Genomic DNA, 25,860 nt, shown 5'->3' with positions numbered 1-25,860 from the left:
TCCTTCACATCCTTTGTTAAGTTTATTCCAAGGTATTTTATTTTTGTTGTTGTTGTTGTGATTCTAAAAGGAATTTTTTTTTTTAGTTCATCTTCTGAAGTTTCATTTTTGATGTACAGGAAAGCAATAGACTTCTGTATATTGATTTTGTATCCTGTGACTTTACTGTATTGGATTATTATTTCTAATAGTTTTTAGTGAACTCTTTGGGGTTTTCTATATACAGGATTATGTCATCTGCATAAAGTGATACCTTTACTTCTTTTTTCCTGATATGGATGCCTTTTATTTCTTTCTCTTGCTTGATTGCTGTGGTTAAAAATTTCAGAACTATGTTGAATAAGAGTGGAGAGAGTTGGCAACCTTGTCTTGTTCCTGATTTTAGAGGAAAAGCCTTATTTTTTTCACCATTTAGTATAATATTAGCTCATGATTTGTCATCTATAGCCTTTATTATGTTGAAGTACTTTCCTTCCATTATGATTTTATTGAGTGTTTTAAACATAAAGGGATACTATATCTTACCGAATGCCTTTTTTGCATCTATGATAGGATCATGTAATTTTTGTTCTTTGCTTGGCTGATGTGGTGTATTACATTGTTCAGTTTCCATATGATGAACCATCCTTGTGCTCCTGTAATGAATCCCACTTGATCATGATGTTATTATTTTTTTAATGTGTTGTTGTATTTGATTTGCTAGTATTTTATTTAGATTTTTTGCATCTCTATTCATTAGAGATATTGGTCTGTAGTGTTTTTGTGTATGTGTGTGTGTTGTCCTTGCCAGGTTTTAATGCAGGATTATGTTGTCCTCGTAAAATGTGTTAGGGAGTATTGCTTCTTCTATATTTTGTAAGATTTTGAGAAGGATAGGTACCAAATCTTCTTTGAATGTTTGGTAAAATTCACTAGTAGAGCCATCTGGTTTGGGAGGTTTTTGATAGTTGTTTCTATTCCCTCCATGCTTATAGGTCTATTTAGGTTTTCCACTTCTTCATGATTCAGTCTAGGAAAATTGTATAGTTCTAGGAATTTATTCATTTCTTTTAGGTTGTTGAATTTAGTGGCATGTGATCTCTCACAATATTACACTACGATCCTTTGTATATCTATGATGTCCATGGTATTTTAAAAAACAACATACTTTCATATATTTTGAAAGCAGAATTATGCAACTCAAGACAAAATGGGTGGAGAGAATGATTAAAAATACCTCCAAATAATTATGCAAATTTCACTTCTTGTTTCTGCTTATTAATGGAAGTTATTAATCAAATCTATATAAGTAAATATTAGAAAGGGGTCTGTACATGAAAATGTATCCTTATGTGTACTAAGTCATAAGTTCCATCACAAAAATGAGACTACTTTCTAACTGACACTTTAGTGCCAAGGAAAAGCCTAGGAGGTGCTTATTAAATATTTATTAAAGAAGAAAAATATAAAATCAAATAACTTACAAAAACAATTCTAGTACCATCATGTGTCTATTGAGCAGTAATTTTAGAACATTTAAAATTTTTAAATGATGAGCTCACTACCATGCTTACCTTCGGACCATCAGGGCCATGTCCTCCAGCCATTCCCTTTTCACCGGGGAGTCCGGTTATTCCTGGTTCTCCTCTTTCCCCCGGATTGCCTCGTTCTCCCTAGCACAACATTGGGATATCAATCTCAGTGCTTCAACTAAAAATGGGTTAAAAATAGTCCTAAAGACCTGAAAAATGACTTCTCTTAGAGAAAGATTTAGAAATGAACAAGTACTGAGGCTCAATTGTCTAATTTAGTAAAAAGCAATAAATTTGAAGTAAGGATATACTAGTTTCATGGCACAAAATATTTCTCGTAAGATTGATTTTCATCAAGTACTTAAATTTTAATGCTAAAATAAAATCCTGTTTAAGATAAAAGTTTCTCTTTTAAACTGAAGCCAATGGAAGCAAAGTTAATTATGGAGGATAAAAATACTTACTCTAGGTCCCAATGGGCCAACTACTCCAGGATCTCCAGGAACTCCCTATAAAATACATTTTAAAAAAATTAGAAAAAAGTTTGAGCTACATAGAAATTGTTTCCAATTATACACCTAGTTCTTTTAATGTACTGTTAGAAGTCTGACTAAGCCCAAAATATTGAAGAAGAAAAAATGTGTATACTTTTACAAATGAGAGGATATCACTGGATGAAATATTTCTCTAGAAAAATTTATATTATAACTGACTGTTTGATTTTTGAAAATGAGAACATGCAAAATACTATCTCACAAAGATAGTACATTAGTTTTTTAGACATAAAAATACATATACTAAAATGTATATTTCCTAATAAAATTTGAATAACTTTTAAAAGAAGAAAGTGAAATGAAGAGCAATAAAGTGTTGATCTTTGGAATAGAACCAATTAAACTCAATTTAGTAAGTATGTATTTCTTAAACATATAATATAGATAACAAATTCTACTAGGAAATGTGGGTTTACTGCAGTCATGACTACATTAAAAGTTTGTCATTTAAACTTCTTTCTTTGTAAAGATAATTACTGTATCTAGTAAGCCTCTGTTTTTTTATCCCTTGAAATTATTGTCTTCATGGAGGTGTGATCTTCCTAAAACCAAATCTAATAGTATTACTTCCTACTCAAAAAACCCTTCACTACCTTCACAGTACTCTAATTTTAAGAACAAATAGGACTTAAATTAAAATTCTTCATAAACTGGCCCCTGATTCACCCCAGCACCTCATCTTCACCCTTGAGCTGTACTCTATATTCCTGACTTACAGAACTTTTTTCACTACCTTAATTTGATCAGTAAGTTTTTGCATTTTCTCCTCCCTGCTTACCATCATTCATTCTTCAGATCTTATAAAAGATAGTTCTTTGTCCAGGAAACTTTTCCTAAACCCCATGTGTGCATTAGTTGTGTCTTCTGTGTTTCTATACACACAGCATGTCCCCTACCATAGCAACTGTCTTCCTACACTCTGTCTTTTACTATAAGGGCAAGTACTTTGTCCATCTTGTTCAATTGGTTAAGGACAAGGCTTAATAGAGTTAAGCACACAGCATTCAGCAAATATTCCTTGAATAGTTGAATGAACGAATCACTCAAAGAAAAATAAATGATAGAAATAAAACAGTATCTGTTCATAACAGTTTATAAAGCCTCCATTAAAACTCTAGCAGGCATCTCCAAACTGCGGCCCCCTGAGGCCATTTATCCGGCCCCCTGCCACACTTCCAGAAGGGGCACCTCTTTCATTGGTGGTCAGTGAGAGGAGCACTGTATGTGGCGGCCCTCCAACAGTCTAAGGGACAGTGAACTGGCCCCCTGTGTAAAAAGTTTGGGGACCCTTGCTCTATAGTATAGTTAAGATACAAGTAGGGCAAAAGTAGGTTTACAATTGTTCATATAGAAAATAAAACAATTATTAATAAATAATTATTAGTGTAGTCACAACTGTAAACCTACTTCTTCCCCACCCTGTACATTTAGTGATGAAGAACACAGTCTTGGGAAGCATATGATCTGGGTTCAAATCACAACAGCTTCGTGACTAAACAGCTGTGTGCCTCTTTTTCCTTATCTTATTTTTCCTTAACAGGCATAATAATAGTACCTGGACCATTGTTTTGAGAATTAAAAGAGATAATATATGTAAAGTAAACTAGAACAGAGCTGCACACATAAGAAGTGATATTATAAACGAATGATTTTTTTATTTGAAAACTTACCTGATCACCTGGCTTTCCACCTTCCCCAGGAGGCCCTGGAGGACCAGGAAGCCCCTAAACAAAAGCGAGAAAATAAAAATGTGATTCTGTAAAAGTTTAATAGGCCACCAGTGTTAATAGTTTACCTTTTACAATTCATAAAGCCTCCAGGACTATATTTTTAAGCAAAAGATACTGTTTAAACACAATTTAAGCAAACCAACTGAGAAAGCTATATCTCCTAATACAACATAGAAGCTAGTTTATAGGTTTATGTTTATTTGCATACCATTTAGAAAATAAAAGACTATTTTTTATAGGAGAGTTTTTAATATTTTTAGTGGCTCTAAAAACAATATATTAGTTTACTAGAGTACTATTGAAAGTCCTGAAAATTTTTTCCCAAATTATGATTATACATGCTATTAAATAATTTATCATACCAATATATTTACGTAAATCATAAAAATTTATTTAACGAATTCCTTTAGACATTCTGTCAATAAAATTAGATAAGCTTTAAAATAGTTAAATAAGCCCTGTGGAGATACGAAGAACATTCTGTTGTTTTTCATTTGTTAATAGCTTTGGGTTTTAATCAGTTTTACAGAGAAGGTCTGTTCTTTCTCTTTGAACAAAAGTGTTTGATTTGATTCAAATGTCTATGCTATTTACTAAAAGAGGGATGACTTTGAAAAGTGTAAAATTTCACACCACTTCATCACATCTTTTCATATTTTTAAAAAGCACTGCAGTTAGTGGAAGAAGAAATGAGAAACTGAATTAGTGCACACCTGGAAGCCAGTGGGGCCTGGAGGGCCCTGTTCTCCTCTCTCCCCGGCTGGACCCTAAGTCATGAAGGAAAAAAAAAATCATGAAAATCAAGAGCCAGATCTTCACGCCTGCTTCCTGTTTATGTGAACCACTGCATGGGTTTCTGTTTCTTTGTATTTCTTCCAATCACATGTTTTTTTTACTTTAGCCAGATAATAAACTAGCATTAAAAGTCATCTAATGTTATTGTTTGAAGTCCCTGCTAGTGAGAAAATATCTTCTAAAGCCAGCAAAGAGATTGATGACATATTTATTTTTTGATCCAAACATTAAATGTCTGGAGTCAATCATAAAATTTTGGGGAAATTGGATAAATTGGAGATGGAATAATTTATTGCTTTCATATATCTAATCTAAAATGGTAATATTTTCATTGCAGTTTATTTCAACATGTCATCAAAATTATTAATCACATTTCAAAACTAGACTAACTAGAGAAAGCAAAGTTAACATTTTAATACATTTGGCCTTTCAAATAGATAAAATGCAAAAAGATTTCTGATAAACATTTAATTTTAAAATCCTAGGATGGTAATATACCTCAAAGAATATTATACCTTTCTAGCCTCTCAAAAATAAATAAATAAATAAACCTAGTGAAACTAAATGTTTATAAGACACATTGTTAGAATAAGACAGGTAATATTTTCCTTAGTTGACATATTTTTCAACTGTGACACATAAAGATGAAGAGGTAGCTTTTGCCATCAGTCTTTTATAGAAATTTAAAATGAAGAGACTAATCATCCCATGTAAAAAGACAGAATACGGCAGCACAGGAATCAAAAGAAAAGAAAAAACTGAAATTCTTCATTCTGCACTTTTTATTTACTTCCCCTGAAACTTATTCATAAGTAAAGTCTTGGACAACCATCAATGAAAAAAGCAATATGAAAATATTTTTGCTAAAAGATCACATACCGGGGGGCCCACAGGACCAGAAGGGCCAACTTCACCATCTTTTCCAGGAGCTCCCTAGTATCACACAGAGATCATTTGTGAGATGAGGGCCATGAGAATTTGAATAATTACATATATTTTTTCCATTAGCAGAATATGTATTGGATACCCTCTGCCCGGGAACACCAGCATTTCCTGCTTCTCCAGGTTTTCCAGGATCACCCTAAAGAATAAATAGAACAAATTTAAATTTCAATCAATTTGTTTAAAACATACATGTTCCAAGTGAGAATTATGATGAGCCGACAAACATACTGTACGCTGTACTCACACTGCTCCCTTTGGGGCCCGGAAGACCCATACTCCCAGGCTGCCCTCTGATCCCTATGGAGCCGGGGGGACCTGGTCGGCCATCCTCCCCTGGAGCACCCTGCAAAATTGACAAAAGCAATGGAAGTTTTATATAAATTCTCTCTAAATATCACATTATCCAATTGTTACTTGACTTTGCTTACTATTAAATTTATATATTTTAGTTACCTGACATTTTTATCTTAGTGATTAGAACAGTTGAGTATCTAAAAAAACTGTTAAAGTATTTTGACTAGTTAGAAGAGGTTTTATTCTTATTCTATTCACAAGCCTCATCTGTGTGTATCCTTACACTCTCGTATAAATAGAGGAAATAGTTTTCCCTTCTTTCATTTACTTTGCTTTGTGATCATGAATACTCAAGACTTCTATTTAACATTTGCAGTATAAGAGAAGGGCCCAGAATATATAAGCTGTAAAAATTTATAAGCTGTCAAAAGTCATACTTACTTATCTCTTCAATGTGTCAAATTGGAAGAGACATCAAGAAATAAGAATGTTGTTAGTAGATAAATTTCATCAATATTAAAAATACATCATTTCAACTTTTTCACTCATGTCAGGGAAGCAATTTTATTCTCAAACATTTATTTCTATAAAATGTGTTCAGTTTTTGGTCAATTTGAAAATGTGCAGATTCTAACTCTTTGCTTCTAGAGGGCAGGGCCTTTTAAATATATAAATGTGATCAGCATCCATATGATCAAAAATATTAACCTCAAATAAATTGCAAGTCTATTGAGAAATATTAATGATTGTGGACGTAGGTTTAAATTACTTACCAAAGGTCCAAGTTTTCCTTCAGGGCCTTGAACACCGGGATTGCCTGTCAGACCCTGAAAATTAAAGAAATTGTCAGTTTGTAGCTGACCTGCAATTGAAGATTATCTAAAGAGTAAAAATAGAATTGCATTAATAGGATCCAGTTTCACTGCAATGCCCACTCCCAATAGCTTTAGGTTCCTCTAAACAAACTTGCAGGACCATCTTGGCCTTGCCCAGCCGACTGCCGAAGGATGCAAGGTGGACAACACAACAGGCCAGTGGGGCAGCACTAGGTGGGATTCTTCTTTGGGAGGTGTCCTCACAGCACAGCCTCCTGGGGTAACCTCTAAGTTACCTGCAGTGAACAGGTCAGATGTAAGGGAAGGAGTCTACATGGTGAGTGCAGCAGCCACCCTGGTTTAGAGATCTCATGTAACCTCTATTTGTTTTTTTGTTTTTTTTTCATTTTTCTGAAGCTGGAAACAGGGAGGCAGTCAGACAGACTCCCGCATGCGCCCGACCGGGATCCACCCGGCATGCCCACCAGGGGGCGATGCTCTGTTGCATCCGGAGCCATTCTAGCACCTGAGGCAGAGGCCACAGAGCCATCCCCAGCGCCCGGGCCATCTTTGCTCCAATGGAGCCTTGGCTGCGGGAGGGGAAGAGAGAGACAGAGAGGAAGGAGAGGGGGAGGGGTGGAGAAGCAGATGGGCGCTTCTGTGTGCCCTGGCCGGGAATCGAACCTGGGACTCCTGCACGCCAGGCCGATGCTCTACCACTGAGCCAACCAGCCAGAGCCATGTAACCTCTATTTGTAACAGCACCTCTGATATAGTACCAAGGTCCTAGCAAGATGAATGCCCAGTTACAAGTCACCCCCAAATCAAGAAAGCCAAAGGTATGCTCCCATGTAATTCATTCATAGCCCTCCAAGTTCACATGCAGTTTAAAACTCGGCAATCATTATGCTATAAACAATGTCAACTGGTCCTTCAGCTGGCATTCCACCTTTATTTGATATCTAGGGAAGAATATCTAAACAATGATGAACCCAAGGCCAGTTTTTTATGTAGAAGGAGAAAGCTTATGGTATTCATAAGCTTTCTCCTTCTACATAAAAGCTTATGGTATTCATAACTTTTATTCATAGGTTTAATGCTGGGTTCAAGACAAGAAACTTTTGTGGAGCCAAATGTATCTGTTAATTGAACGTTTTGTATAATTCCTTTCTCTTTAAAGGACATTGTTGACAATTAAGTAGAAGAGAAATTCCAGAGTTGAAATAAATTTTTGAGCAATTTTGGTTAAAATAAAATTTATCAGACATTCTCTTTGTCAAAAGTCAAAGTTGTTTATTTTCCAGTAAAATAAAAAAAAAAAATTATAGCCCTGGCCAGTGGCTCAGCGGTAGAGTGTCGGTCAGGCATGTGGAAGTCCTAGATTTGATTGTTGGTCAGGACACACAGGAATAGTAACCATCTGCTTCTCCATTCCTCCCCCTTCTCCTCCCCCTTCTCCTCCCACAGCCAAGGCTCAAATGGTTCCAGCCCAGTTGGCCCCGGGAGCAGGGGCCCAGCTGCAGAGCATCACTTGGTAGGGGCTTGCCGGGGGGATACCAGTCAGGGTGCAGGGGCCCAGCTGCAGAGCATCGCTTGGTAGGGGCTTGCCGGGGGGATACCAGTCAGGGTGCAGGGGCCCAGCTGCAGAGCATCGCTTGGTAGGGGCTTGCCGGGGGGATACCAGTCAGGGTGCAGGGGCCCAGCTGCAGAGCATCACTTGGTAGGGGCTTGCTGGGGGGATACCAGTCAGGGTGCAGGGGCCCAGCTGCAGAGCATCGCTTGGTAGGGGCTTGCTGGGGGGATACCAGTCAGGGTGTAGGGGCCCAGCTGCAGAGCATCACTTCATAGGGGCTTGCCAGGGGGATACCAGTCAGGGTGCATGTGGAAATCTATCTCTGCCTCCTTGCCTCTCATTTAATTTTTAAAAAATTATAAAAATTGACAAACAGGAGTTTTTCATGTAAACTGGTAAAATTATTCATACATACTTCTTTGAAAAAGTAAGGCTGGAAGTTACTGTGTCTTCTATATATGATTAAAATAACAAACCAATATTTAAAACATAATGAATCAGGTCAAAACCATAAAAAAAGAAATGTTCCTAGTTGTAAATTTGAGCTAAGTTTAAAAAGAAAGAAAGAAGGAAGGAAGGAAGGAAGGAAGGAAGGAAGGAAGGAAGGAAGGAAGGAAGGAAGGAAGGAGAAAAGAAAAAAAAGAAGAAGAAGAAGGAGACAAAGAAAAGAAAACAGCAAAAAACTCTTTAATGAATTCTCAAGAGCATAGCTCCTGGGTTGATAGACCAAAAACTTGCTGTGTTCTTACCCGAGCGCCTGGAAGCCCTGGTTCACCTGGACGTCCTGGATCACCCTGGCCTCCTTTGGGTCCTGAAGAGCCTACAGGACCCCTCTCTCCTTGAGCCCCCTGTTCCAAAGTAAAGCAGAACATGTCAGAAAAAGAGTACAGGAAAACAAAAGTAAGCATATATAAAATTACTGTTTTACAAATCAAAGCATTAATATACAAGTAGTTTGTTAAAGTAGTTACAAAGACTCCGTTGTAAACAATGTTTCTTCACATTTTGTACTAGTTTGGATTCTTCTGTAGAATAATGGTTTTTCATCATTATCTAATGAAAGTTGTATTCAGAGACTCACTCCAATAATGTAGATAAGACAAAAACCCACAGAATTTTGAAACAGTAAATTTCTAGATAAAGAAAAAATTACATGTCAGCTAAAGGAAAGATCTGTGACCTTTTCTTCTCTGGAATTTCCTGGACAAGTCTGAATATCAATTCCCACATACCTCCAAGCATTGTCACCTGCTACCCCCAGTACTCTATAACACAAAAATCCCACAAGATGGACCGGTCATTAGGTCTGACATCTATGTCCAATTTTTTTCTAGATCTGGACTCCCCATGGCCCAAGGCTAAATCCCCACACTGGACAATGCCATCTTTTGGAGTACCATGAGTGCTTACATTGATGAACAACCTCACCTTCGGTCCAGGTAAACCATCCGAGCCTGGAAAACCACGATTGCCAGGAGCACCCTACAAATGACCCAAATGTGATTCTTACTACATAGTTGTTGATCTTTTTGTAATATATAATAACTGGGTAATTTTTATTTTTAGTACTACAAGGTTTTAGAAGCTGTGATCAAGCCAATATAGCAATAGATATGCATAAGGAAAAAAATCTGACTGTACAGAAAGAAATCTTAAATTTTAAAGAATATAAGTATTAAGCCAAAAAATTACTCAAATTAAGAAATATTTTAATGCCTTGGCCAGTTGGCTCAGTGGTAGAGCATCAGTCCGAAGTGTGGATGTCCCAGGTTCAATTCCTGGTCAAGGCACACAGAAGTGGCCATCTGCTTCTCCACTCCTCCCCCTCTTCCTTCTCCCTATCTTTATTCTCCTCCCACAGGCATGGCTCAATTGGTTCAAGCACTTTGGCCCATGCAGTGAGGATGGCTCAGAGGAGCCTCTGCCTCAGGCACTAAAAGTAGCTCAGTTGTAAACATGGCCCCAGATGGACAGAGCATCAGCCCCAGACTGGGTTTGCTGGGTAAACCCCTATGCAGGCGCATGTAGGAGTTTGTCTGTCTATCTCCCTTCCTCTCACTTGGAAAATAAAAGAAAAAGAGAGAGAGAGAGAAAAAAAGCAATAGTCTAATAATTCATTATAAAATCAAACATAAACTCATATGTAGACATGAGAGGGAAAGGAATGGCACCATGTACTAAAATAAAAATGTCAATGATAACGTATTGTCTTGCATGTGAGGCCCTTTGCATTCTTTGAAGAGTTACACAAATGTAAAGTTATATTGTTATCCCGTTTAGGCCTGTTTCATTATACTCCAGTCACAGCAACCTCTTGTGAACTTTAAAATCACCTATCCCTTTCTGACCTCGTGGCTTTGCTATTGCTGTTTCCACCACATTCTCTCTCTAGCTCTTCACTTTCAGTTCTCAGCTAAAATGCCATCTTCTCAGAGAATCCTATTTCCAAACCACCTAATCTAATATAACACTGCAGTCATATACTCAAAATTACTCTCTACATCATCCTGTTTATTTGTTAAAATGTACAATTATATTTTTATTTACCTATTGACTTATTTATTGCAAACCTCCCTATTAAACTATTATTTATGCCTGACCAGTGGTGGTCCAGTGGATAAAGCGTCAACCTGGAATGCTGAGGTCACCAGCTTGAAACCCTGGGCTTACCTGGTCAAGGCACATATAGGAATTGATGATTTCTGCTCCTCCCCACCTCTCTCTCTCTCTCTCTTTCTCTCTCCTCTTTCTAAAAATGAATTTAAAAAATTTTTTTAAATCTATTCATAAACTATTGTTCACTAGACTTGAAACAAGGGTTGAGATCATAATCTTCTTGAGTTCACTATTATAATAAGTTGTCATGGCATAGTTGTTCCGGCAATATTAGTTGAATTCATTAGTTGAACGAATGAATGAATAAATAATGATTAATCAGCTCCTTTAATCACAGATTACCATACTTAACTGTGTGCTGCACCTGCAAGCATTTCTCTTAACTGCTCCAGTTTTCTTACTACCCCAAAGGTCTTTTTTCTAGAACTATAAGAATTTATTGTATTATCAAATTTTACCCTTTCTCCCATTGGGCCTGGAGGACCAACTGTTCCTGGATCACCTCGGGGACCTCTTTTGCCTTCTTCACCAGGTGGCCCTATTGGACCCTGAATACCATGTGGCCCCTATCAAAAACAGAAGAACGGTTACCAGGAAAAGCAATTCAGCAAGTGAGGTATAGTAAAAAATTAATTTAATGAAGTCAGTGATATATTTTAAACTATATTAAATAGTTAAGCTATTTCCATCTAAAACAGGGGTAGTCAACCTTTTTATACCTACCACCCACTTTTGTATCTCTGTTAGTAGTAAAATTTTCTAACTGCCCACCGGTTCCACAATAATGGTGATTTATAAAGTACGGAAGGAACTTTATTTTATAAAATTTATAAAGCAGAGTTACAGCAAGTTAAAGCATATAATAATTACTTACCTAGTACTTTATGTCAGATTTTCGCTAAGTTTGGCAGAATAACTCTTTATAAAACAACTTACTACAGTTAAATCTGTCTTTTTATTTATACTTTGGTTGCTCCGCTACTGCCCACCATGAAAGCTGGAACGCCCACTAGTGGGCGGTAGGAATCAGGTTGACTACCACTGATCTAAAGGGATAATTCTCATAGTTATTGTTTTAACACTTAAGCATTTTGGGCTGTTCACTTCTAGACAATATATACATTCTTCTTATAATTTTAAAAACTGAAGCCTTACTGGTTCCCCTTTTGGGCCAGCTTCTCCTTTGAAACCCGGAACTCCTGGATCACCCTGAAACAAAAATATCTTTAGTCGTAAGAATCAGGATGTTTAGCCAAACCAACCTGCTTTAACTAACTATAGTGAATGGGCCTTGAAAAATTTATGGAGCTGAGTAAGTATTGAATAAACAGCATAACATAATCATTTTTAAATTTTGAAAAGCTTACAGAATGTGTGTGAATTTTTATAAAATTCAATAGAATATGGTGGTAGTTTATTATTTTACAGTGGCATTCAAGATTTATTTTTTAAACATTAATTTTTACCATACATACTAGAGTCATAACTATTTAGTTATTATTCCAACTTGATAATTAAAATTAAAACAATGACAATTTCTATGAAAATTATACTTAGGGTTTATTTTAGGGAAATAGACTTGTTTGCCCATAATCAAAATAATTTTATGTTTATATTCTATCAAAAGTTTTGACAATTTCAAATGGGGAATTTCACCTTTGACTCCACAGAGTTTTAGGGGTTTTTTTTTGTACAGGGTTTTATAGGTGTGTATCTTTAAATACCAATCACAGCTTAAGTTGTAGAAACCAGATTGATAAATTGAGGATGTGATAAAATAAAATGTGAATTCTCAGCAACATTCATGTTTTAATAAATCTGTCACCAGCACTTAAAAAGTATTTATCAGCATAACCCAATTACTTGGAACTGAATCCAAAATATTTGTTTTAAGTAGAACTAGAAAAAAAAACGTTTTAATTTTTATATTTTAAACTAAAACATATGTAACCACAAATATTCGATCTCTTTTTTTCTTATGGGCTCCTAATATTTTTTCTAAAAATATTTTCTATATATTATATAAACTCATTACATATGAACAATATGTTGAAATCTCTCTTCAAGTCCCATATGTTTTCACTTATATGTGGAGTCTAATGAAAAAATAACAAACAAAATAGAAACAGACTCACAGATACAGAGAACAGACCAGCAGCTCTCAGATGGGAAGGGTTTAGGGGGTTGGGTGAAAAAGGTGAAAGGATTAATCAAAAGGAAACAAAAATTCATAGACAACAGTAAGGTTTACAAGAGGGAAAGGGCAGAGTGGGGGGAGGCCGAAGGGGGGGAAGGGAAGATAAAAGGTGATAGAAGGAGACTTATATTAGGGTGATGAATACACAATACAATATACAAATGATGCATTGTAGAACTGTACACCTGAAACCTATATAATTGTATTAACCAATGTCAGCCCAATAAATTTCATAAAAAATTATTAAAAGAATAACTCTCAAGAAATAGTTGTTGAATCTATTTTTAGTCAAATTAGGATTATAAATCCCCATTAAACCTCCACATTTCTCCGCTGGCCTGCAAATGTTTCTACAATATTTATTATTCAACTAATCATAAAATTCTGAGGTGGACCATGAAGTTATGGCCTTACTTTAAAAAAAACAAAACTAAACTTTAACATAATGCAATAATATTCCACTTTGAATTTAAACATCAAAACAGTATGTTGACATTTGCATTCACTTTACAGGGATTCTTATCTTCATTTGCCTCATTCAGGTAAGTCACATTATCATTCACTGTACTTCATTTCCATGTTATTTCTCTTGGTGATCTTAGTTCAGTTGCACTAACGGATAACAGTTGTTTTAAAGAACGTTACCGGCTGGCCTCGAATTCCTGGAGGTCCAGTGCTACCCTGAGGTCCTTGAGATCCAGGGGGCCCAGGCAAGCCAGGAGGACCAGAGGTCCCGGCAGAGCCCTATCAGAATGCAAAAGTGACATGATGAGCAGAGGCTTATTTAGAAGTCTACAGCCAGTGTCGAGAGCATTGTATTTATTTGAACTTTATGTAGCACAAATGTAGTTGCTTACCGTTGGGCCTTTGGCACCAGGAGTACCATCAGTTCCCACTGTACCCTAAGAGACACATGAAAAGTTTATAAATTATTAAGCCACATCTAAGGTGGTATTCTTAGATGTCTATTCATCTTCTAAAAGGAGGCAGTAAAAGTTACCAAAAAAAAAAGTCAACTAACATTATATCCTTTAAAACCCACTTTTATGATGTTTTCCATAAAATAGACAAAACTTGCAGAATTTACAAGGGAAATGTGGTTTCCTTATGAGTTGTAAACACTCATTCAGAAATCAAACAGGAAGATATTAAAAAGACAGCCTTTGTTTTTATGTTATAAAACATGTTCAGCTTTCTGTGATACTTCTTAAAAATACTAGGAACTTACAGGAAGACCTTGAGAGCCAGCTGGACCCGGGGGCCCAGTTTCGCCTCTTTGTCCCTGTGGGCCTTCAGGACCTCGTGCCCCAGTAGGACCTGCTTCTCCCTGAAGGGATACAAAGGGAAATGTTCATTTAAAAATATATATAAGCATAGTATGATTCAAAGTAGATTACTTATTTGGAATTTTACATTTTACACCCAAACATTTACGGGGCTTAAGTGCACAAATTGGTTTACAGGGGATATGTGTCTAACCTAGGAGTGAACTTACTTTCCCATCCTTTCAGGTATAACAATGCCCGCAGCATTAACAGCAGAGCAAAGTGGTCAAGGCAACCTGATAGCTACCCTTATTTCAACCCAAGAGTGTGGTCCAGACAGTAAACAAAATATAAAATATGTAGTTAGGTTTTAATTCAGATAAACAACAACTAATTTTAGTATAAATTTATCCCATTAAATATTTTGGGTATATGTATATATGTATACTAAAATTTATTCTTCATTTAAGTGGATTTTTACATTTTATCCAACATAGTATGTAGTTATGTATACCTAATCCTAAAGGGACCTGAACCTAAAATTTTAAAACTAAAATTCTAAGCCTTAGAAAGCTCATTAGTATCAATAAATATATAAGATTTTTCTTCAATCTCTATTATCCTTCAATGAAATGCAAACAACCAGAACTAGAAGTTTATTCTTCTTCCAGAGATCTAGAGACCATGGAAGAACCTTATAAGAATAACAGAATCCTGGCCAAAAACAAAACCTGAGGAACTTTATGTTGGGTTTAGTGGTAGACTAAGGGAACAGTTCCTTAAGAAATGGTTTTGCTAGTGTTTGACTTTAAGAAGCAGTTTTCAGTAGCCGAAAGCCAGCACTAAAATAACCCAGGAGGAGAGGGAAGTATCCAGTGAGCTGTTGTATAAACGGTGCTTGCTAGTAAAGTTTTAACTAGATGTCAGAGTAGGAGCAAAAACCACTTTCTGCTAAGTCACAGTCCTGGACATTGTGAGTATTCATTCACTCCTTAATTCTCCAGCCAGAGCTCAGTCTAAAGGTGGAGGGTCTTACAGGAAGAAGGAGGGGATTTTGCATATTTTGATCAGGGTACTTAGGCAAGTTGGGTCGTCCATGGCCAGAGTAATTGGCAGCAGGATTTAGTACTTCAGGGAGCAGAAAAGTGTCAGAGGGGAACAGAAGGTCCCACCTTCCTGAGTTCAGAGTGAGTTCTCAGCAACAGAAGGAACTGGTTAATAAAAAAACTTAGGGCATCATTTTAAAGCTGTCCCACCCCTGTGGCACAGTTTAAAGATGGCATTAGGGATTGCTTGAAGAAAAATTTGACTTGATGACTCTCACATTTCAGAGTATTTGAAATGTCAGGACAGACATTTTTGAGGGTTAGAGGGTTGTCCTGTGGTTCAGGTCCAATTTGAGTAGCAATACTAACAAGAAGCAGTGACCTATCTCGAGGGCATCCTCTGCATCAAGCACTGTGTTAAGGGTTTGCATAGATTATTTCACTTGCCTTTCAACAAAATTTCATAAGAAAACAGGATTTAGAGAAGTAAGGTAGCCCTGGCCGGATAGCTCGGTTGGTTAGAGCAGTGGTCCCCAACCCCCAGGCCGCGGACCGGTACAGGTCCGTGGGCCATTTGGTACCGGTCCGCAGAGAAAGAATAAATAACTTACATTATTTCTGTTTTATTTATATTTAAGTCTGAACAATGTTTCATTTTTAAAAAATGACCAGATTCCCTCTGTTACATCCGTCTAAGACTCACTCTTGACACTTGTCTCAGTCACGTGATACATTTATCCGTCCCACCGTAAAGGCTGGTCTGTGAAAATATTTTCTGACATTAAACCAGTCTGTGGCCCAAAAAAGGTTGGGGACCACTGGGTTAGAGCATTGTCCAGAAGTGTAGAGAAGTGAGGTGATTGCCATGGCCACAGTCATTTTGTACAGCAGAATCTTAAGAGTAAATCCTTTCTTCAAGATGAAAAAAAATTATTGCCAAAGAGAAACTGGGTGTGGGCGGTAATCAAATATATTGTGTTCTTTACAATTTGAAAGTAGTGTTCTGAATTTATTCATTAATTTAGCTAATATCGTCTTTCTTTTTTAAGTGAGAGGCCAAGAGGCAGAGACAGACTTCTACATGCACCCCACCTGGGATCTACCCAGCAAGCTCCTACCAGATGACATTCTGCCCTGCAGGTCCACAGCTCCATTGCTAGGCAACCAAGCTATTTTTAGTGCCTGAGGGGAGGCTATAGCGCCAACCTCACTGCCTGGGACCAACTTTGTTTGAACCATTCCATGGCTCTGGGAAGAGAAGAGAGAGAGAGAAGAGAGAGAGAGAGAGAGAGAGAGAGGAGAAGGGTGGAGAAGCAGATGGTTGCTTCTCCTGTATGCCCTGACCAGGAATTGAACCTGGGACTTTCACATGCCAGGCTGATGTTCTACCACTGAACCAACCAGCCAGGTCCCTAATATAGTATTAAATCTCTTACTGTAATTCTTGAATTTATTCTCCAAAGTATTGAGGGAAAGAATAAATCGTGACCCACTAAAAATGTAAACATCCGAGAATACTTTAATCCATTCGCATGTCGAGTGCCAAATAGCCTCTCAGACCATTCCTTTAAATGGTCAGGATTAAAAGACAGAAGGTAGGGTTGGGCAGGAATGTGAGAGTCAGGCAGAGGCAGAGGCAGGAGTGAAAGCCAGCATTGTATGAGAGAACCGCCTTTTGACAAACTGATTTATTTTAGCCTCCTATTGTTTAGAACATTCTGCTATTTATTACTGCCAGGATCTGTATCCAAGAACAGAGTTCCAGTTCAGATTAAGCTCTTATTCCTTGCAGCTATTACAAATGTCTGGTCTTAGAGTCATAATGCAACAGATTCTTTGATATTACATTTGTATGATTATAAGTAATTGTCTTTTAATTGCATGCTGTATAGTAATCTAATTTTTACTTTTTTTTTCTGTTTTCCTACCATTATGGACAAAAAGAACACTCTGAACTCCTTCCTTAGTTGAGAGCAACCTCCATATCCTTCAGTTAATAAAATGACTTTCTTCACTTTGGAATTCATGTAATCAAGAGCTAAATATATTAACATTTTACCTTCATCCCAGGATTTCCTGGAAAACCAGGAGAGCCAGCTATCCCAAGAGGACCCTATAAAAAGAAACCAGAAAAATGATCAGATGTATATTTTAATCACTATCTAAATGTCATTTTTTATTCTTCAACAAAATTCTATATTTTGACACATAAGAATGATCCACTTAGTACTTTGTGTTTAGAAACACAAAAATAATAATGTAATTTTAATATTATATAATTACCTTTCAACATTGATATGAAATAGTGCTAAGAGATATGTCCATTGATATGAAACCTAATAGGATTTCCTAGTCATAGCATAGAAGATTGAGTCAGTAACAACCATAAATTGTTTAAAACAATTGCTTCTTTTTTTTATTTTAATTTTTAATTTATTGTGTTGACATGGTTTCAAGTGTCCCACCCAATATTACACCCTCTATACCCTGTGTGGTGCCCCCTACAACCCACGCAGGGTCTCTCTTTACATCCATTTTCCCTCACTTGACCCCCACCCCCTTACACCCACCCTCCCTTTCCCTCTGGCTATTGTTATCCTGTTGTCTATATATATGTTATGTATGTCTGATTTTGGCTAATCCCTTCACCTTAAAACAATTGCTTCTTAAGAGAGGTAGTTTCTTTGTGTTAATCAATTAATAGAGGTAGTTTTTCAAAAGTTATGTTTTGTACCAGAATCTAGGACTGAAAAGTATGAAAAGGATACTTAAGAATCATCTGGATATTTTAAAGCAATTTTTTCAGGCTAATAAGAAGCAGATATTTGTCAGTGTTCTACATTTGGGAAGATATGCATATAGTTTAAAACAATGCTTTAAAGACTGGGTTTAAAGGATGTGAGTGTAAGAAGGATTTCATTTTAGGTTATCCTGGTTCTTTTAAGAACCATCAGCTTTTAATTTGATCAGTTTTGTGTTTTAAAAAGCTCTTTTTAACTATACCTACTTTGTTTCCTTTTTATAAGTAAAAAGGGAGAAAAAATCTTAAGGGAAAATAATTTTAAATCCAATTTACCCTCCCAGTAAGTATTTTCCTGAGCTCATCTGCTTTTCATCTATCCATCCTGTAAACCATGCTATATTCTTGTTCATTTTATATACTTCTCTTTCAAGACTTAGCTTGAAAGTTGCTCTTCTTTAAGTTTTCCTTATCATCTTTCTCTAGCTACAAGTGTAAGAATTTTCTCCTTTATAATCCCAAAACTTCAAGTTATAGTCTGTTATAGCAGTTAGCAATAGCAGTGTTCTCTTAATTGCTAGGTCTTTCTTCCTTGATAGACAAATCAATGTTTAAAGACAAGTACTCTGTGTTTATCATCTTTTTATTCCAAGTGACTGGGACACAGTAGGTGCTCTGTAATGTTAATGAATATAAAAATAGAAGAATGAATAAATATTAAAATAATACAACTCACCATTGGCCCAGGTTTTCCAGGCATACCATGTGCCCCTCGTTGTCCCTAATTAAGAGAAAAAGAGACAAGATTTTACTCTATTTGCTCATAATTAATATGCTTTATAAAATTTCCATGTTATATATTAAAGAATATTAAGATTAACTAACAATAACTTTAACTAAGTTAGTTGAAGTAAAAATACACATTTATACCATACTGGTAAGGTAGTAATAAATACATGTATCCAAATAGCTATAAGAAAGAAAAATCAAGATTGAAAGAAATGAAACTAATCAAAATCATTCTTTTTACTTGAATGTATCACCTTCTATCAAATTATCTAAAAGATAATGAAATTTTGAACATCTCGGTCTTTTTAATAGCCATATTAATTCAGAGGAAGAATGTGCTCCTAGTTAAAAAAAAAAAAAAAGCACACATGTATAAGAAATTAAGTAGGAGTGAATGCTGTGGTATCATCTAGATTCCTCTGCATACTGAAGTAATCATTCTACCATTGCTGTAAGTGACAAGCTGATGACTCACGGTTGCCCCACAGTTTGCCCTCAGCTAACAACAACAAAAAAAGGTAGCTCTCCCAAAGTAATACTCCTTGCATGGTCAATGCAGTTGTACAAGGATTAAGCCCATTCAAGAGCTGAAGAGCCATCCCAGCTCCATAGTTCCCACGGAACTGAGGGCTCTCAGAGACCAAGGTCTCTGTTGCAGTTATAAGTGTTTACTTTCTCCCGACACACCTTAGTTTTTTTATTCATTTCTTCACACACGTAGTCTCTGAAAGCATTCCCCAATAAATTTCCTGCACACAAGTCTGCTTTTATGCTATTTTCTGGGAAACCAGACCTAAACTTCAATACAGTTGATGCCAGAAGTAGTATGTATATAAGAAAGTAGACTCTAAAATAAAATTTTCAAGCTGAATTTTTCCCCTGAACAGAAAAGTCCTAATGGTACTGGATCAAGAGAAATAAAATATAGAGTAAGAGAATTTTAATGATATGGGAGCACTCTTCCATGCTACACATTTAACACCTTGAAAAAGCCCCTGGAAGTTGGTGTTAACATGAGAGATGTTTCTTAGAAATGTGAAAAGAGCAATGGCCCACACTGAGTTAGAAATGCCAGCTCTGGCTTGGCAGATGGTAGAAAAAAAGCACAGAGAAGGAAACTTACTAGATTGGACATGCTATATAAGGCTGGATAAGGCAACAGCTGACTATATTTCACTATATTCTCTACATTTCCAGAGGACACTTGGCTTACCAAAATGTAAGCAATTGCCTAGTGAGAGGGTCTCACTTCTCCCAAACCGGGGCCCTGACTTCAGTACTGACTTCGGTAGCATTGAGAAGTTCACATGTGGCTGTCTTCTGTGAGATTAGCAGTAGGGGATGCCATAAATCTAAGATTCTAGTACTAATGGGGATAACAGGATCCCAGAATAATTGAAGTCAAGCGGCAGTCCTTAATTGTCAAAAGCAAAGTGGGTATAATGTAATGAACTGCAAGTTTGAAATATTAGCAAGTGTAGCCTGACCTTCAGAGAGCTGTGAAGAAAATTAATAGAATATGCCCCCCACCTAGGTTTGAGGCACATGGACAGAAAGAAAGACATTTCTCATTCTGTACATTTAAAATAGATCAAAGGTAGATAGTCAGGAGACTCGTATCTTTAAAAGGGTACATTCACAGTACTTACCTGTTAGGATGGTAATGAACATAAAATAAAGATGTTTGAAAGAATGCTTAGTGTATAGTAAATGCTTGATAAATAATACCTATTATTATAATGTTTTTACTATTCCAGTTTATGTTTTTCCATTGATTATATTTCATGTTGCTATATGTTTTCATTGTTTTCTTAATTTCTGGATTAAAATAAATAGACAACAAAAAGAATGTGGTTATGTAAGATGTTAACATTAAGAGAAGCTAGGTGAAGAGTATACAGAAACTCTATACTATCTTTCTAATTTTTATGTAAACCTAATTTTATTTCAAAATAAAAAGAGAAAAATTTAAAAGTAAGCAACCAGTACTGCTATTCTCATTTAGAAAACGTTTTCAGTGAAGCATTTGAGAGAGTTAAAATACACAAACTTACAGGAGCACCTTGTGGCCCAAGTCTCCCTCTCTCTCCCGGCATTCCCCTTGGACCCTGCAAATAAGAGAGAGAAAATAACAAAAGAACATCTCCTGAAGAATCTTACTTAAACTCTAGGGCAGTTTGATCACCCTACTCAAAACAATTGAGATTTAATATAATTGACCACCAAGCAATAGCATATCTTGGGACAATTTGGGGTCTAAAAAACTCTCTACCTGTGGAGACATATAACGTATCACATCTTACCTAAATAGATTTCACTTAATCTAGCTTTAATGGGCTGAATCTGCAAGAATTCTGATTTGATCACTGAGTACAGAGAAAAAATAATAATAAGCATCCTCACAGTTAAGAAAAAACAATAAAATGCAAAAAATTTTTCTATTTGAAGGATGCAATTATTATAGTATGCTTGCCTGTCAGCTGGTAAACAATATTATTTCACCAGCAAATATGTTTTCCATGTCTTTCTGTTTTTTTCATTTAAACATCCTCTTAATAAAATCTAAAGAGCAAAGAAAGAACAAATAATTAAATTGATACATACCATAGGACCCATGGAGCCCATTGGACCAGTAGGGCCGGCTTCACCCTAAAGCAAGAATTAGATCACATTATAATATGAGGAACCTACAATTGATATTCACATCATTTTGTTCCATATCTGTATCAATCTAAGCACATATTTTCAAAACAGGCATTTGAAAGGCCTTTCAGTGAAAGACCTCAAAAGTCTATTATATTACTCCTCCAAATGCAATGAAAATTTTGTTTCTATAAAAATAAGTCTACTTTGAACATGTATACCTTGATTTATCAATGTTACCCTATTAAAATTAATAATAATAATAAAAGTCTAAAATAAAATTGAGGATTTAAAGAATATTGGTGGAACTTCACACCTAGTCACATTAATTAGTATCAAAAAAGTAATTATTGTATTTCCCCATATATAAATCGACTCTTTTTGAAAAAATTAGGGTCTAAAAACTGATCTTATATAGTGCTTGTGGCATTTCAAATGCCATAGATGGCACTGAGGATGAGGCAATATATGAAGACAGTGATTCGTCATCAGACACAGATGAGGACAAGCTAATGGGTGGGAGTTTTGACAATGATGATGAGTTGTATGAATTTTATGATGAATAAAACTTGAGTTCAATAACTTTATGTAATACATTTTTTTTTCAAATTTCAGGCCACAAAATTAAGGTGCATTTTACACATTGTAGCATCTTACACATGAAGAAATACGGTATTTGTTTATGTCTGATAATACTTAAGTCAAGTAAAACTTTACAAAGCTAAAATTGACAAATATTTCTTTAAGTTCTATTATAGGAAGTTTAGCAATAACAATTTTAAAGCCAAATATTTTTGCACATATGAATCTTGTGATACTTCTCACTAAAAAGTTCTCTGTACTTACTTCTTTGATGTTTTCTCTCTCTCTAGAAACATAAATAAATTTGGGGAAGAAACAATGGCCAAAAAGCCCCAGAATTAAAAGAACACTAAATAGCAGGGATAATGACCCATCTAAACCTCTCTGATATTTTAAAGAAGAAAAAAGAGTAAATCTGTTTTAAAAGGTAGATTCATAGTGCCATACGTCATAGTAAGACAATATCCATTCTACACGGACAGAGACCCAGAGCCATAGTGTCCATTCTTGGTGGCAATGTTAGATCATCTCATGTATCCTGGTAAAGTTACTGCTACTCATCCAAGAAAAAGTACCTTTATCTACTTAACTACTCATTTTTAAAATCCTCTTTCCTCCAGAATCACTTAAAAGGATTCTGAAAATATTTTTGGCACTTGAAACACAACCAAAATGCTACAGTGAGTTTAAATCAGGGTATCATACAATCACCTTTGAACCAGGTGCTCCAACTTCACCTTTAGGACCTTCAAGACCTTTGTGTCCCTGAGAAGAAAAACATAAATTTGTATTTTACTATTTTTTTCAGCTGCATATAAAAAGAATCAAAAATATATATATTTACTAAAGTGCCCTATGAAAATAGATCTCCAACTTAAAGTTGTTACTCTAAATGTTTCCAAATCTCAAAATTTTTTGAAAGTCTATTCAAAGAAAATTTGAGTTTCCCTTTTAAAATTTTTGACATGCTATGTTCTCACCTTTCAAATTTTTTGACTTCATAGAAATTTAATCTATAAATAAAGAACTTATAAGAAAAGAAATAGAGTTTATATACTGATAAAATATGATTATATCCAGGGGTGATATTCAAAATATTTAATAACTAGATAGATAGATGATAGATAGATGATAGATAGATAGATAGATAGATAGATAGATGATAGATAGACAGATAGATGATAGATAGGCAGATAATTTCTATATTATATGTACATCACACATAATATTTACCAATTAATTATCTTGAGTTACAAACTTACAAGTCTGGGTTGACTGAGCCCTCCTATGATCTAGGTCACTCTCTAGTATGTCACTTATCCCACTATGTAACAATTGCCTATTTTCTTATCTGAATCCCTCATTAGCCTGAAGCTGAAAGCCATGGAAAGTTTCTCATTTATCAATGTGTCCCCTTTTGTAGTACAGTATTCAGTACATAGTAAGAACTCAAAATTTATTTATAGAATCAAATGAAATTCAAAAATGATGTAAAAAAGCATTGTCATTTTATTTATTTATTTATTTATTTATTTATTTATTTATTCTTCTTTTTCAAGTGAGAAGAGGGAGATAAACAGACAGACTCCCACATAAGCTCTGACTGGGATCCATCTGGCAACCACCATCTGGGGTCAATGCTCTGCCCATTTGGGGCCAAGATGGCAACCAAGCTATTTTTAGTGCCTGAGGTGGAAGCTCCATGGAGCCACATTCAGCAACTGGGGCCAATGTGCTCAAACAAATCAAGCTATGACTGTAGGAGAGCAAGAGAGAGAGAGAGAAAGAGAGAGGGGGGGAGATTGGAGGGGTGGCAAAGGAGATGATTGCTTCTCCTGTGTGCCCTGACTAGGAATCAAACCCAGAACATCACTGGGTCAATGCTCTACTACTGAGTCAACCAGCCAGGGCCAAGCATTGTCATTTTAGTAACTTCAGATGACTACTGCAATCATAGCCATTAAGAACAACTGACAAATGGAATTTTAAAAACTTTGAAGGTAATGTTCCCCAGACCCTATCACTAAGCCACAGTATCTGAAAGGATTACAAAGAATTGAACTTACTCGGTGACCCTTCAGGCCAGGAAGACCAGGAGCTCCAGGAAATCCTCTAGCACCCTGTAAAGAAGGGAGGTAAAGAAAACATTTAAAGCATTTCAGAATCATTAATAAGAATAGAAAATTGCTTAATATACATTCCCCCCCTTAAAAAAAAAGATCTAGTACAAGGATTCTTTGAGTTATGACACAGTTCCATTCCTATGACAGTAACTTAACCAAAATTTTGGTGTAAGTCTAAACACACCCTAACCTAAGTGTTTACCTATCCTAACACAGTTATAACACCATAATCTTGAACTAAAAGCACAACTAAGTCACAGAGAAAGGAAAAGAACATAAATATACTTTACTGTAGCAACAAAAAAAAAACAATAAAACAATGAGTAAGCTGAAATATTCATGTCTCAATATTTTTGTTTTTATGGGAGTGAGTGTTATAAACTTGAAATGTCATATGTTGAGACTGTCATAACCTGAGGACCCCTGTATATAGATTTTTATCAATAAACCAAAGAAGAAAAGGAACAGTATACATTTACCTATCAAAATACATCTAAGTGATCAAAAATTAACAAGGCAAACCTACTGTTAGAACCTAAAACGTGCCTTACACAGAGGCATGAATTGCTGACATGCCATTAGAGACAAGCCAGGTGTTGATTTAATGACATTTTCAAAATGTCAAATTATATCACCGTGTTATTCATAAAACAAACAAACAAAAACAAACAAACAAGAAAATAAGCCTGAATCAGCATATCTAGGTCTGATTCAACTAGGTCAAGGAATAGAAAGACTATCAAGAGAAAAACTTAAGGAAAACTATGACTTTCCTCCTTTATATGTGCTTTATTTGTGGTTAAAGAATAAATGCATTTGTAGCAAACCAATGTGTTTTATTTTCCCTGAACTTCTAAATATTGGCAGTAGACTATGGTTAGAAAGATTATATTAAAATGAATATATAGAAAATATTTTAAAGTAAAATGATAGAAAAAATCTGGTGGATTTGTAATCGTTTAAAAAACTAACCAAGGAAATAAAATACCCCCAAAAAAGAAAAGTCAACACATACAGAAAAAATGGGCTGGTTCCTTGACTCAGTAATTTCTTAATTTTTTTCAATTTTATGCATTGTTTACCTAAGTATATAAAATTTAAAAAATAAAAAAAAATTAAATGTACATGCTAAGACTCTTTTGAAATAATACTTGAAACTTTTTCCTCTTATAGATAAAAACCCAGTGACTTATTCACTTATTCTCATTGCCTATATTAATTAGGCTTTGAATTGAATACCATTGCCACTGTCACCAGTAGATTGAGCACCTGATAGCATAAAGATCAATGTTCTAAATTATTAGAAATTATTATTATTAATTTGAATATACTGGGCACTAAGCCTTATGCTGACTAGTGGGCATTCAATGAATAATCATTGAATAAACAACTGGATTAAGAAATAATTTAATATTTCTTTTAATACTCAAAAGCATATTCCTAAACCTTTCTTTTTTTATTGAATTTATTGAGGTGACATTGCTTTGCAAACTGTTCTTAAGGAACTTCTCATGTCAGCACAATCTTAACTTGGAGAGTAAATCTATCTCTTTGCATTATAGCCTTCACTTACTGTTAAATTCATAAATAAATAACAATATATAAACTCTGATAAAAGCAAAGCAATAATTCTTCTGTGACT

General features: G+C 35.5%; 1 protein-coding gene across 1 annotated transcript in view; it reads right to left on the bottom strand.

The window, feature by feature from the left end:
• The window catches only part of COL5A2 (collagen type V alpha 2 chain), a 163,943-nt gene that overhangs the window by 26,736 nt on the left and 111,347 nt on the right, over positions 1-25,860 (bottom strand). Inside the window, exons 13-33 of the mRNA XM_066279121.1 lie at positions 24,162-24,215; positions 22,807-22,860; positions 21,475-21,519; positions 20,925-20,978; positions 18,818-18,862; positions 17,401-17,454; positions 14,259-14,357; positions 13,888-13,932; positions 13,676-13,774; positions 11,989-12,042; positions 11,292-11,399; positions 9,646-9,699; positions 8,967-9,065; positions 6,603-6,656; positions 5,780-5,878; positions 5,618-5,671; positions 5,470-5,523; positions 4,509-4,562; positions 3,736-3,789; positions 1,976-2,020; positions 1,554-1,652 (exon numbers count right to left, since the gene is read on the bottom strand). Coding sequence (XP_066135218.1) covers positions 1,554-1,652; positions 1,976-2,020; positions 3,736-3,789; positions 4,509-4,562; positions 5,470-5,523; positions 5,618-5,671; positions 5,780-5,878; positions 6,603-6,656; positions 8,967-9,065; positions 9,646-9,699; positions 11,292-11,399; positions 11,989-12,042; positions 13,676-13,774; positions 13,888-13,932; positions 14,259-14,357; positions 17,401-17,454; positions 18,818-18,862; positions 20,925-20,978; positions 21,475-21,519; positions 22,807-22,860; positions 24,162-24,215 — 1,377 coding nt within the window. The remainder of the gene's footprint in view (positions 1-1,553; positions 1,653-1,975; positions 2,021-3,735; positions 3,790-4,508; positions 4,563-5,469; positions 5,524-5,617; positions 5,672-5,779; positions 5,879-6,602; positions 6,657-8,966; positions 9,066-9,645; positions 9,700-11,291; positions 11,400-11,988; positions 12,043-13,675; positions 13,775-13,887; positions 13,933-14,258; positions 14,358-17,400; positions 17,455-18,817; positions 18,863-20,924; positions 20,979-21,474; positions 21,520-22,806; positions 22,861-24,161; positions 24,216-25,860) is intronic.

This window comes from Saccopteryx bilineata, chromosome 5, assembly GCF_036850765.1.
Source record: "Saccopteryx bilineata isolate mSacBil1 chromosome 5, mSacBil1_pri_phased_curated, whole genome shotgun sequence".
Lineage (NCBI taxonomy): Eukaryota > Metazoa > Chordata > Mammalia > Chiroptera > Emballonuridae > Saccopteryx > Saccopteryx bilineata.
The sequence above is the reverse complement of the archived record's forward strand: the minus strand, read 5'-3'. Positions and strand labels throughout refer to the sequence as shown.